At 38.9% G+C, this 14,802-nt stretch overlaps 1 protein-coding gene across 1 annotated transcript in view; it reads right to left on the bottom strand.

The window, feature by feature from the left end:
- Nucleotides 1-965: 965 nt before the first annotated feature.
- ANKFN1 (ankyrin repeat and fibronectin type III domain containing 1) overlaps nucleotides 966-14,802 on the bottom strand; it is a 137,117-nt gene continuing 123,280 nt past the window's right edge. The window contains exons 16-18 of the mRNA XM_039343567.1: nucleotides 11,870-12,036; nucleotides 7,323-7,542; nucleotides 966-1,747 (exon numbers count right to left, since the gene is read on the bottom strand). Coding sequence (XP_039199501.1) covers nucleotides 966-1,747; nucleotides 7,323-7,542; nucleotides 11,870-12,036 — 1,169 coding nt within the window. The remainder of the gene's footprint in view (nucleotides 1,748-7,322; nucleotides 7,543-11,869; nucleotides 12,037-14,802) is intronic.

The raw sequence follows: 14,802 nt of genomic DNA, 5'->3' as shown, positions 1-14,802 counted from the left end.
GCTGTCTCTAAAACTGTATCTGTTTATATCACTTAGCTGGGTTTCCACCTGAAGAATGTTGGGAATTACCAACCCATAATGTGCAAAAAACAATCTTGAAGAGAGAAAGTGGTCTGATTTAATGATTTAAGGTAGCTGTATCTTGAAAGACTTATCCTGTTCAAATGGCATAGCTGAAAAATGCTGTAGGAGCAAAACTGCTCATACTCTTGTAGATATGAAAACCACAAAACAAAAACAAAACAGTGGGTGGGATTTTTTTTTTCTTCCAGTAGAACTTTGGGATCAAGGAAAAGATCTTTTTCAGTGATCTTTCCCACAGAGGATTAAAATGGAGGAAAAGGTAAAATCAGATAATCAGATAATCTTCTTTGAATTTGCAGAGACCTTTCTGGCCTGCCCCACTGGCATCTTGTCATTCTTAAAAAATCAACATTATTTTTCTGAACAATTGCTGTGAATTATTCACAATTGTCCTTACTGATGTTGCGTTGCCCAGTCTGGTGAAACACAGTAAAGTTCCTGATGCTCAGAGAATTTTTTATTTTTAAAAATCAGCTCCTGGGGCCATGAATGCTACTCAATAAGCATGGGACAAAGCTGACTTTTTAGGATGGGAAAATTCCGTAGTGAAACATTTTAAGTTTCCTGCAAATTTCTTTTTCATGTGAAAAAGATAACATTTTTCTTTCTGCCTTGTTAAATGCCAAATATAAGAGTCAAGAATCGGCCACTTAACTTTAGAAGTTGTAATGCAGGTAAGCATAGAGGCAAAAGTTAAATTTTTTCCCCTATGTCTTTTCTTAGAAAATAATGGCGAACGTCTGCTCTCGGTTTGGTAGAGACATGAATTGGGACTTCCGAATGCAAAGTTTATTTTGAAGAACTAGCCTCCCATTTGCGGCAAGTGTGATCGTATTTTGAAGGCAGGGCAGAGGAGCAGAGTTACCAAGCAACATGATCTCTTAAAGATCGCTACTGAACACTTCAGTGATGTTAGAACAAGACTGATCTTCTGCAATCCTGCCCTGACCTAAAGGGCTGTGAAAATCTGTATGATCTCCAGACTGGTTGTTGCTACCTTCACTGGATAAGGTGGTCTTGTAAGGCTCAACATATATTCGGCGGATGTTTGGCCTCAGTTCCTGGTATTTGTCTTTCCCTTCTTCTGGGAGACTTGAAGCATGAGATAAGAAAGTACTGCGGGGACAATCAATAGAAATGCTGATCTGCTCCCCAGGAGTGGGTTCTTGAGAGTAGTCCATGGCTTGCGTGAGATGGGGAGTGTAGAGGCCTTCAGAAAGAGAGACAGACTGGGTTTCGCTGTGTACACGGAGCCAACGATGATGTCGGCTGAAATAATTGTAGTGTTGATGCTTCCCGTGTTTTTTTTTCCCTAGGAAACTCAAGGATTGCTTTGAGCCGGAATTCTTTTCTGGGTTTTTCGGTGAAAGCCTTCCAATGGACAGACCCTGCATGTTCTCCGTAGACTGATCGACCTCTGTCTCGAAGATGCTGCTCCCTCTTGGGTTTTGTTTCGGAGTCAGGCAAGGTTTGATGTCGTGGACTTGGAGGACATCTGGAGCACTACCACTCAAACAGCTCACGGCCTGGTGGGAGATATCCTGGGAGGACGAGTAAACCAAATCCAATTCTCGTGGACTCAAAGCATCACTGGAATCGTAGTCGCTGTCGGTTGGGAGGAATACCTCTGAGCAACCTTCTTCGTCAGAATATGGCTGGGAATCTGCAAAGAGAATAGAAATGATTAGCCCTGAACAGACTGCATGTCTTAACTGGATGCCTAACCTCCCTCTACTGCAAAATGAAGCTGAAATATATTTCTTTGTTAATGAATAAGGGAGTCCCTGCGGATTTTACTCTGCTAGTCGTTGGCGACTATAGGGGGGGCAGTACCCATCTCCATTTCAAGGCCATTGAGCCAGTGCTATCCAAACATATTTTCGCTGTCATTTGGCAGCATGATATCGCAGATTGGTGTTACCTTCCCACCACAAGGGTCCCTATTTATCTATTCACATTCACATGCTTTCGAATTGCTAGGTGAGCAGGAGATGGGGCGAGGATGGGAACTCACTCCATCACATGGCGCTCGGGTCTCAAACCTGGGCGGCTGGCTTTCCAGCCAACAAGCCCAGCATCTTAACCACTGAGCCACTGCACTGCCCTTGTTACTGAATACATTTCTACAAATACTGTACGAAGAGGAGAACTTAAGAACCATTTCTGGTGTTCCCCTTCGGTAGAGAACATGGAGGAATGTATTACCCAAAATATTGGTGTTGATCAGGATGGGGTTGGTGGGATCATGGTCCTTTGAGGAGATAACTTTACACTGCTTGCTCAGATGTATCAGGGCCCTCTTTTGTTCTCAAGACCATGTAGAATTACTTGCCCATTAAATATAGAAGGATCCACTGAAGAAATAACAAGAGGGACTCAGGGACTTCTTCTGAAAAAAGTCTACTCAGGAATAGTCTCTGTTTCTAAGTAAAAGTCTTATTCAGCCTCTCCCCAATTTTTTTATTAAGCCCTTTCTAAGGCTCTGCAATCGAGCCTGTTATGAGCTTTGACAGCTCAGCCTTCTCTTCTAAATTACTACTTGCTATAAACATTGAACTTGGTTCACATATTGTCCTAAATCAGAATACAATTTGTTTAATTTTGGCTTAATAGGATGACTAAATCCAACTGTTTCGCTCTACAAATTGTGGTTTGTAGCTTAGTTTTATGGGTGAATCTAGTTAATATGGCTTATTCAACAAACCATGATTAAAACTATGGCTTAGTGTGATACATGAATTCAGCCAACATCTTACTTCTGATAGGGCTATCATTTCTGGGCTGTGAACATTCAGATGGCCACTCATAGTCATTCTGATACTTTTCAGCCCAGAAATGCTAGTCCTTTAATTTTTGAGTTACCCGTTCAGTCAAATATTGTTTTTTGATTCTTGGATCATGTCCTGCATCTGTTTTTGATCTCTAATTATGTTTGATGCTTCATCTCTTGTTTGGCATGGACTTTGGATAGGTAGATAACCTCACCATGAATTATTGGCTTCATGTATTCTTGACTTCTCTATCAATCTTTATGTCCAATTGTCCAGCCCCAGAACAAAAGGAGCCCTTATAGTTTTAGGCTTACTTAAAACTATGCCTCTCATTTGTATGCTTTGAAACTCTGATAACATGAAGAAACAAGGAATCCATTCGAAGAATGCCAAATGATTGGCTGTTGTGCTACATGTATTTTCAGAGCAAAAGCACATTATAAATAGTGCCTAATTCTGCAGTGCTTTTAGTCTGAATAGAAATCTGTATAAGCTCTACTCTGAAATTTGTTCATGATAACAAACAAAAGGTACGATTAATCACTATGATTATTCATTTAGACCTTGGATGCTAAATTCCACTAATATTAAGGCAAATAGATTAACAGATTTTTTTTCTTCCGTTCAAACAGAATTTAGAAAAATGCAGTTATATTACTTGGAATCTGAATAATTTGCATAATATACTGTGCACAGTTTTAACTCCATTAAATTGGACTATAACCTGTTCAAAGACTCGATTATATTACTGTTGCTAATTTTTTTTCTGGGGGGGGGAGAAGTCAATAATAATAATAATAATAATAATAATAATAATAATAAAGTTGGAAGGGACCTTGGAGGTCATCTAGTTCAACCCCCTGCTCAGGCAGGAAACCCTATACCATTTCAGACAAATGGCTGCCCAGTCTCTTCTTAAAAACTTCCAGTGAAGTGCATTAGATTGGACAGAACTGAAACTGTAATCTTATCTACCAGATTTGGGCTCCACTATAAAGCAGCCCTGCTTGTACAGTGGGAAAAGGGAGTTGCTTATATCAGTGTTCCCCAACCTGTCTGGCTCAGTGGATAGGCAAAGGCAACGGGGGGGGGGGGGAGAGAAGGGGGTGGTTTTGCATGCTTGCGCTGCTTTCATGAATGCAGCTTTGCGCATGTATGTGCACTCGCCTGCCACTTCCACAGTCTGGTTCTGAATGATGTGCAGCCCAGTACCAGGTTGCGGACTGGGGGTTGGGGACCTCTGGTTTATATGCAGTGGTGAGATTCAGTTGGTTCTCACCAATTGGGCAGAACCGGTAGCTAATTTTTTGTTGCCCAGGCCTAGAATGGACTTCCGGAAGTGGCATCCATGCAGAGAACCAGTTGTTCACATATTTGAATCCCACCACTGTCTATATGGAATAAGACATCCAAGCACTATCCTTGCTTCTGGGGCCATTCTAGAGATATGAGCTACGGGTGCCACTAAAAGAGAACAGAGAAAGGGATGGATGGGTGAATACACATAGGGAGGACTTAGACCTTGATGGGGAAAATCAGCTATTGGAATGATTTTCCAGTGAGGGCTCTCCAGGGAAATTGAGGCTGGAACCTACCACACTGGGAAGCTAAAAGGGATTATGACAAAAGTTTAGGAGAGGCTTCCTTCCGCTATCCTCCTCCCCCCATGTTTCTGATGCATCATAAAAAATAGCTTAATCCTTGGATCAATCAAATACAACCCCCGTTGTTACTCAGAGCAATTAACTTTTTCTTACTAAAGGGGGAAAGCACAGAAGAGCTTGTTGCTTGTTCTTCCCTGCATTTTCAGGACTGCCTGACTCTAGACAGCTGGAGTAACCTTGTGGGATTTTTGCCAGCCGCAGGAGCGTGGATTCTTTGGAAAGTCCTACGGCTGGTACGTGATGCCATTCATCTGTTCCCAACACAAAACGGAGAGACCAGACAAGCGCTGAAAAAAAAAAAAAAGCTCCCAAACCAAACCAAAATAAAAACAAGTCTTCAATCTCAGAACGCAAACATCAGCTGCATGCGCTTCCTTCAGTATATTTATTCTGATGCTGGGCTGTTTGTGAAAGAGGCTCTGTTTTTATGTGCAGATCTCAGTTTTCAGTGTGCATGGCATGGGAAATAATTCATATCAGTTTGTCACCTGAACTATCTACTGGAGGCGGGGAAGTGAAGAGTATTATGTATGGATACTATCCTTTGGATTTGCATGCTGGATGGACACAGAGGAAGTATATATTCTGCCAGGATAGATTGGGCCAAATAGAAGAAGGTAGAAAAATAGGGATTCTTTTATTGCAGGCCACTGAATTCAATGAAACATTGAATAATTTACATGTGTTCCTTTGCCTGGTCCTTTTCCAGATAGAAAGGATATCCAACACATATGGAGGGCATTGGTTGGGCAGAGCTAACAAACATATTTTCATCATTTTATTCCTTTACTCTTGTTATTATTACATTTTTTTTAAATAAGAAGTGCAGTGGCTCAGTGGTTTAATGACGCTGGAGATGGACTTTGCTCCAGCAGTTCAAGTCCTAGCACTGTGAGCCGGGGTGAGCTCCCGTCACCTGCCTCAACTTCTGCCTACCTTACAGTTCAAAAGCATGTTCTATGCGAGTAGATAAATAGGTACCACTTGGTGGTGGTGGTGGGGGATGAGTTGGTACTCTGTGCAGGCAGCCAAATGGTTATGGAGCCTGTTTACGAGGCAGCTCTGGGGAAGGGAGGAGGCCTAGGATGAAACTGCAGGAAGAGCTGTTTCTCTCTCTTTCTGGTGAGAAGCCAGCTTGCCCTCTTGTGGCACACCATGGGAAGCAGGCAAGCCTGTAGCTGACAGAGCTGGTAAACAGGCAGCCAAACTGCTCCTTCGCAAAAGACTTATAGTCTCCTGACTAATGTAACAATGCCAAAAACAAAGATTTTTTGTTGTTATTTATCATTTTTATTTTCCTTTTAATGTTGTAAGCCACTCCCTTCGGTGAGATGGATGGCAAATTAATTAATTAATTTATTAGTGGGGCATGATGATAGAGGGGCCAGGAGTGGAATATAAAAGATAAGAGGGTTTTATCTCAGTCTGTTCATCCTCCATCATATTCTAATTATTCTGCTGAAGTGTGAGCCGTAGGACAAAGTTTATTGACAGTCAAATACTTCAGGGTGGCTGGCAAACAATGTATCCCTGATTCTCACCTAGCGCAGATACCCTGGGAGAAATGCCTCTTTTAAAATGTTTTCTTTTTATTTGTTATTATTATTTATTAAATTTTTGTTTAATAAAGTTTAATAAAGAGCTGGAAATTATATTAGAAATACAAGTCCAAAACAGTTTGAGCATATTGCTCAAATGTCTTTTTTACTCCTTTGTTGAAAAAGATTAATTCAAACGTTGACAGAGAACATCTAAGTGTAATCCATTGCTGCAAGTCTACGTATTACTTATTTTCCATTCTAGTGTTGTATAATAATTCTTTTAGCCAACTCCCATGGCCCCCAATCCATATTCGTCATATTTTGATCAAGTCCTAGTAATATAGACATGGAGAATATATGCATAGTTAACATACAGTGATTGATCCAGAGTCATGTTAATAATTTTGTTGATGTCATCTCCAAATGCAACAATAATGAAACAAGTCCAGACCAAAAGGGTTAATATTTTAGGTCCTGAGTTATGCTTCCAATATCAGGAAGATGTTAATTGTTTAAATGAAGCTGAGCTTTTGTGCTCACATTAATGGGTTTATTGAGCAGAGGATTGGCTCTAGTCATTAAAACACAAACACACAGAGATAATGACTGAGAAAAAGGCAATAATTGGATGATTATTTTAAGACTGCACCACTGGTCAGCAAAAGTAGCACTGGTTAGCTCAAGCACGGCAGTGCAGAGATTTGTGGTGCAGCGTGAAAACATTTTTACAGGTTGAATATAATGTGACATACCCAGAGATGTTCAAGCAGAACAGTTTTAATACTGATTAGAACATAGCATTTGAGTTGTGCTTATTCTACATTAATCATACTGATGGGGGAATTTAGGAGCCAAATGTGAATGATGCCAAATGAGAGAAGGGAACTCTTCAGAACAGCAATAGCACTTAGACTTATATACCGCTTCACAGTGCTTTACAGCCCTCTCTAAGCAGTTTACAGAGTCAGCATTATTGCCCTCAACAATCTGGACGCTCATTTTACTGACCTCAGAAGAATGAAAGACTGAGTCAACCTTAAGCCAGCCAGATATAGCTGTAGACAGAAGGATAACACTTCCTCGGTTAATTTGGCTGAATAATATGTTTGGAGTGGAGACCTATCACAGAGATGCCAAATCCAGTGGCAAATGTAACACAGCCACTTTGAGTTCTTTAGGCAGCTCTAGCTTACAGTGGTGACTATGTTCTACTGAATCAGAAATGGTGGAAACCTTGATGAAAGAGATGGAAGATATTTTACCCTTACCAGCTTTTCTCCTTGGTATCTCTATCTCTGGGGAAGGAGGTGGGGATGGAAGACAGTCCAGATGGGAGGACGTTGAGCTTATTTTCTTCTGCAGGGGTTCCTCTGAGAGATCGAGAATTTTCACGAGGGGCAAGCCAGAGGTTGTGGGTCTATACCGTGCATACTGCAAGGCTTCATTGATCCACCTCATTTCACGCCAGATCTCATCAATTTGCTGCATGGGGAAATAATACAGACATATTTTCACAAGCAACTCTTGTTTGGTTTGACAAATTTAATTGACTTTTGTTAATTGCAAGAGAAAGATAACCCTAGTAGAATTTGATAAGGATCTTTAAGATGAACTGCCTTCTCGTGCACTCAAGATTTTTTCACTGTACCTTCTCCTTCCAATTTCTCAGAGTATGGCACTTTATATGCATTATTAATTTTAGCCTAGCTAGCAAATCACAGCAACCACTAAAGTTTTATGAGTTCTGACTTTCTGGTTTTTTTGGAGAGATGATAGCTTTTTTAAATATCTGTTTTAAAAAAAGGTCAGAAGTAATTATGTTTCATAACTTTAGTTTTTTTTCTTCTCCTGTTTATTTTCTTGCACCTCTTTTTCCTTTTTTATCTTTTTCTTTAGATTTGTTTTTTACTCTATGCAATATAACTAACATAAATAAATAAAATAGATTCTTAGTTCCTGGACATAATTTAAGGTATTAATTATAACCTCTGCCATCTAGCATACCATAACCTGCATTTCGTGACAACAACCATAAAGGTTTGGCACAATTCCTTAAAAAGAAGATGTACACATTGTCACCTGTGACCTAGTGTCCATGGGTACATACTAAGCTGTGCCTTGAAGGACGGAGATACAGCTATTTCACGTGGGCATCTCCCAAAAGTGCTGGGGGAAGGATGTTAAAACATATGTGAGGGAGATATCACCACACACATATGGCGATGTTCCAGTTTGTTACAAGTTTGGCTATATTCATATCCCTTTATTATCTGCTTTTTAAATGTGCATTATTATTGCCTATAAATAAAATAGGGAAATTGATCAAAATCCCCTAAACCCAAAGTTAGGAAAGAAAACATAGAAAGCAAAACTCAATTTGTAAATAAATAATGAAACATTGCCATAATTTTAAAACACTTTGGAACAACTATTGATTGGAAGAGTATTCACAATAATTTCCAAGTTGTTTTTTTCTTTAGCAAACTAGCTGTTTGCCATCCAGAGTCATGGGCAGCCATATAATTTTTCTGCACGAATAAACAACCAAATAAATCTTTACCTCTCATGTGATGTTACCCAATCTCTTTTGATGTATATGAAAGACCAAAGTACAACTGCTTGTTTCTATGTCTTTAAGAATGGCTGACATATAACACTGTATATTTAAATGAAGATTTATTTTCAAAGTCAGCTTCAGATATTTGTTATATCTTAGTCAATCTGAAAAAAAACTTCTTTTCTCACAATTCCATAGCCTATCAGGCTACAACATATTCTTTGCCTACATATAATTTTTACCATTTAGTTTCTCACCAGTTCCCATTGCTGAACAGCGTTTATGGACTCCTTCACTCTTTACAGTGTTTAGTTTGTATAGTGACTGTCTTAGATCTAGGATCATACAAATGTTCTTGTGGTTTTGCGGTTGCGGCTGAAGATTGTGGTATGCGGTGGAGTGAATTAGTGTTTCTTTCCCCCCTTTTTCCGTTGCCAGTAGGTGGAATACAGCTGGTTTTCATTTGAGAAGGAACCTGACAGGTCCAATATGCTGTCACAGTAATTTGGTACAAACATGGTGGTTTAAAAAATGGCCACATTTTCATCAATCATAAATAATCATGCAACCCAGGACGTAAATTTCTGTCTTTTCTATGAAATGTTTGTCAGGAGCAGAACAGACCTCCTCACTTGTTAGAATCCTTACCACTTGGTATGTTATTTTTTTTTTTTAAAAAAAGAAGTCTTAAACAATTAACAGTATGTGAACGAATATAATAATTTATGTCTTTTACTTTTTAAACATATGTACAAGGTTTCATTGTCTTTATTTAGCAAGCTTTTGACTTCAGTTACTTTTAAAAAATGCAGAAATGAAAAAAAAATTGCCAACAATTATTTACACCCCTCTCTCTCTTTAGTCACACATCATTCACTAAAGCACCAAGAAGGAACTAGTAATCAATGCAACAATTGGTATAAAATGAAATCACTTTGTGGGATGGTGAAGCTGCTGGGAAGATAGAGGTTAAAAGTTGGGGGGGGGGAGATTTCCTGTCAAATGACCTATCTGGATGGAGAGAATAGGGAACAGGGGGATGGGGATATAATTAGATTAATTAATAGATTAATACAAATAAATTTTAAAATGTTAAAAGCATTGGATATTAAGTGATGTGGAAAAGAAGGCATTTGTTTCAGAATTTGAAACCAAGGGCTATTTGATAAAGCTAATGATTTATTTACAAAATAGTAATGTCACAAAAGAGAAATGGATTGCATCCTGGATTAAATTTAAGATCACTTGAAACTATCAGAAGTGGTTAGAAATATAAGCTAACTATATTAAAATTGATTGATTTGATATCATCAAACAGATGTTGACTCATATCAATCACATTGATAGATTTTTCTCTAGGACAACGTATTTCCAATCTGGTCCTTTAGGTCTTCCAATGGTGGAGTTATTGCTGAGGTAATTAAGGCTATCTACTTTGCTCTTTTCTTCCAGGAGTTTTCATCAAAACAAAGCACAAAAACATCAATACACTTTCTGTCTTGCTTTTTCAAGCCCAGGGTTCACTTCCATAGAGTGTCCAAGGGAAAACCATGGTCTGCATGATTCTGATCTTTGTAGCTATAGACACAAAACGTATTGCTATTCTACCCAGTACTACGGTACTGTAGTCTCCTTTCTTCTGGTATGTAGACTGATCTCTTCCAATCTGTTGATCACTGTGACCTTCTCCAGATCTCTACTAGCATAATTTGATTTACAGATTCTTCTTCTGTAGCCTGCCATGCTTCTGTGGTAGATATTCCATCAATTCTTGTAGCCTCTTGGTAATGACTGGAATGCTGATTTGATTTCATCTTCTTGTTCTTGTAAGTAGAGAATATCTTCTAAATTATTATAGTTCATTGTACAGTCAGCCAGATGTTCAGACTGGATTTGGCATTTTTGTCCACCTATCGAGTCCTTTCCAAGGACTCAGAACAGACAGATGGGGATGCTTGATGGTGTTACAGATATCATCACAGGATGTAAGCTTTTCCAAGTAAAACTGACTTCTGTAATTGGCTGATGTTGAATTTGTCAATGCCAATGGTGTTCAAGTGGAGCTCCAATTGTCTTGGGATCGTACCCAAGGTGCCTATTACTATTGGTAAATGTTATTGAATTGATTGTAATTTCTTTGATTGTTGTGAGCTGCTCAAAATCATTGAAAGTCAGGCACTATAAAAGTTTAATTGATACTAATACTATAGTATCCAAAGAAATCAGTAACACTTCAAAGATAAAGATAAAATATGGCAAGCATGATGAAGAGAGGGGTCTCACTTTTCTTCTCCAAAACCTGGGCTGAAGAGCCAGGTGTTTACAGCTCTTCTAAACAACAACAGAGTGTGGGCCATCCTGATCTGGGGCAGAGGGAGCTTGTTCCAGAGGTCAGGTGCTGCTACAGAGAAGGTGCACTTTTGGGTTTATGATAGATGACACCTTAATGTTGATATCTCTGTTGTACTGAATCTGAGTCTGTTCCTTCCACCTTTGCTTGATTTCTTGGACTCAGTTACCCTGTGCCTATTGCAATGTGCAGCTTTTGCTCACATAAGAAAAGGCATGGGTTTCAGGTAGTCCCCAATTTATGCCTGTAATAAAACCTTCCCATTATGGTCATAAGTTGTGAAAGCTGTAACGCAGGTCATCATGTGACTGATGCAATTTTATACTTGGTTTGTGGTGGTTTATTGAGCAAATCACCATTGTTGTTAAATAAACCTATTGTTTGCTATGGGGCATTTTGCCCAAAAATGCAAGTAAACACTGTTTTTCAGCAAAAATGTTGTAAATCGTGGATATGTGACTGCAGGATAGTGCAAAGGGCTATAAATGCAAAACCATTGTGTGCCCAAAATACAGTAATTTGACCACAAGTTAGGCTAGCAGCCATCAACACTTCAGAAGCAGATTGTAAGAACCTTGGGGGGGGGAGTGCTCTTGTAACGTTGAATGGTTTCTATGCAACCAGTCATAACTCAAGGACTACCTGTATAACCCCAACTGACAGACTTTTCTATAACACCTCAGTTGACTCGTCATATGATTTTATCCCTGAGATTCACTCATAAAGTAAGCAATTCGAAGAAGACGGGAGGGAAAAGTGGAATTAAAAACTTCATAAAACTCAAGTTGCATGTTAACAGTCACCTCTTTATGCCTTGCCTCACCCAACAGTTCTCTGCTTAGGTTCTCAAATGCTGCCCCTGCCAGAAATTAACCCCGAGTAGTGGGAAAACAGATGGTTACCTGTATGTAATCTAGGACTTGCTGGTGTCTTTGTTTAGCAGCAGCAACTTCACTGTCTGAAATGGCTTCTCTTAGGGACTGCTGGGTGCTCAGAAAATCTAGCTCTATGACAGCGGAAAGGCGGCAATAGAGGCTAATAAATTTTTCCTTGTAACTGCAGAAATGAACTGAGGAGACAACAAAGCACAGAAGTAAGTGTATTACATAGGGGACCCATAAAGACTTACCGTTTGAAAGCGTTTAATCGAGATCAGTTGCCATAGCTTACATTATTCCCTAAAAACAAGGATTATGTGAAGTGCTAAAACTACAGAAGGGTAGTGAAAACACAAAAGCATCATGTAGGGCCTTAGCATCAAACAGAATTATGTGGCTTAAGCTTTTGTGGATCAGAGACTCCCACAGGTATTCGATTAGTAGAGTAGAAAGACAGCAGCCATATATCTCACTTATATATCTGGCTGTATTTATGATTATATTTTGGATGTACTAAAGATCTGCCTTGAAACTTTAAAAAATGATTCCTCATTATTGGTCTATATTTTGTTCTGCTTGGTCTCAACTGGATTGTTCTGCATTGCCAATTGCCCCCTAAGCATCTCTGCATCTTACAAATTTAAAAGCTTTTGCCATACCTGTTAAGTCCTTAGGAAAGGTTAAAGTGATTTTTTTTCTACTGGATAGTTTCCTGTTGGTGTAGAAAGTATGCAAGCTTCAAACGTACATATAAATCTCAATCAGGCAGGATGAAAACACAAGCCAGAGTGTGCTTGTACACAGAAGTCCATCAGGGATGGAAAGCCAGATAAAGCTTTCTGCTTCAAACACTATACTTCATAGACTGAAAAATGATCAGGTGTTATTCATTATTTGAGTAAAATCTACAAAGTTGTGTTGATATTAGCATAAGCTCATCAATAATGCGTTTATGCCAATCAATAACTGCTTTGCTTCAATTGTGTATCAAATGAGCAGTAAAATCCATTCTGAATTGTACTTGGCTCCTTGGGCTATGCTACACAACCATCTCAAGGACAACATTGCTAAACAGGCCTTCCATGCTTTATTATGGTTAAAATATTCATGGATAAGGGAAGTTCTAGTCCATCTGAAGGGCACAGCTTCCTATACTCATTATACTTAACATCACTTTTGTTCCTGCAGTAAAATAGAGGTTCACATCTGCCTACAAGAATTCCCTACAGATGAAGATGCTGGCCATAATACCTTTCTGTCTCAATAAGATACATATGAGGTATTGATAAATAAAATTGCAGTCCATCCAGAATAGCAATTATCTCATAACAAATTCATCAAGTCCTTATATATAAGAAAAGACCAATGTGTTATGAAAGAATTGAATAATGGATCAAGAAAAGAACAATGGATACTGTCTTAAACCAGGTTAGGCTCTTTGTCCAATTCTCCACTCTTTCAATATTGCCTACAGCAGGACGTAAGTAGAAAGTCTGCTCAATTACCAGGTATCTAATCCCATGTTGTTTAATGTGAATTGCAAGGGATTGAACCTAAGACCTTCTCACCGAAAATATGTGCTCTGTGAACTACAAACCTTCCAATCCAGACTCAGGTATTTTAAAATATATTGCAGAAATACTAATCTACTCACCAAATGTTTCATATTTCTGAAACATGTGCTGTGGCAAACCCTGCTCTCTGTATTTTACAAGATGGAAGTTTGGTGGTACAGTATGCTATTTCTTTCGCATTTGCAAGTGGTAGCTTTCTTCTCCCACCCTCAGTGACATATATCCTGAGGTGCCATTCAAAATCTCTGTTCTACTAGCCTTCCTTTAACAGAGCATCACAGATTGAGTTTAGGAGTATACCACATTTTTCAAGAGACAGCAACCAATTTCAAACTTTCCCCCCCCCTTTTTTTTGAACACTATTGGTTTAGATCATGATATAGAATGTTCTTCCCTCTTTGGTGTCATCCAGATTTGTTAGAATAAACTCTCATAATTCCCAGCAAGTACTTATGGGGAGTACCAGGTTAATGAAGTATATAGAATGAGATGAGACTCAGATTTGTGAAGAGTTATTGAACAACACTGCCTCTCCATTCTGCCTGATAAAGAGTTCAGTGCAATTTGAAAATGCATAAACTTTCATTACATCTACAGATATTGGCCCAATAAAAATATCACATTAGCTAGTTGTATATACCTTTCTGAATATGGATTTTCAATTCTGGTTAATCATGGTGCCTCTCTCTCTCTCTCCCACCCCACCTCCCAATAAAACTGAAGAAGAAAATACAACAGCAATAACAAAAAGTGAAGAGGTGCAAGTCTGTATTTCTGTTCATGCTGCATTTATGTTGCCAGATCTATGTCTTAGGTGTGATAATATATTGATCAGAGAAGCTCCATCAAGTATTATTTCTGTCTCCACAATAGAAATATTGTTGAGCTAAACTTGGACCACCCCCTCACCCTTTGATCATTTTCTGTTCTGAACAAATTACTACTGGCAATCATGAAGCACATCCTACAGGCAATTATGTGTGTTTCATCACAGCTTTCTGAGATAGTATCAGCTCTACACACATTGGCCTCTTCTTACACAAACTATAACCACTGTAGGTTAATAATGAATATTTATTCATGTGCAATGTCAACAAGTAATATAAGAAAAAGGCTTTTGCCACACGTTGAATTCAGTCTCCAAAAAGGTCCTTGGTGCACACAACAACACAAAGTCATCAGCATCTATGCAGCTTTTTAAAGCAGCTTTCTCAGAAACATGCAATTGTGTTTTACAAGTGCTGCAGGATCCAAGAAAAGGATTAGGCTGCTTTGAGAAGTTTCAGACAGGTGTTATAGTCATGCTCTCAGGACAGCTAGGGAAGTTTCTATAAAAAGCTTCTCAATGTCTGACCACACTTTATGTAAGCTGATCTAAATGTG

This window comes from Crotalus tigris, unplaced genomic scaffold (assembly GCF_016545835.1).
Source record: "Crotalus tigris isolate CLP2741 ecotype Arizona unplaced genomic scaffold, ASM1654583v1 scf7180000017865.1625608, whole genome shotgun sequence".
In the NCBI taxonomy this organism is placed as follows: Eukaryota; Metazoa; Chordata; class Lepidosauria; order Squamata; family Viperidae; genus Crotalus; species Crotalus tigris.
Note: the sequence above shows the minus strand (reverse complement) of the source record. Positions and strands in the feature narration are given on the sequence as shown.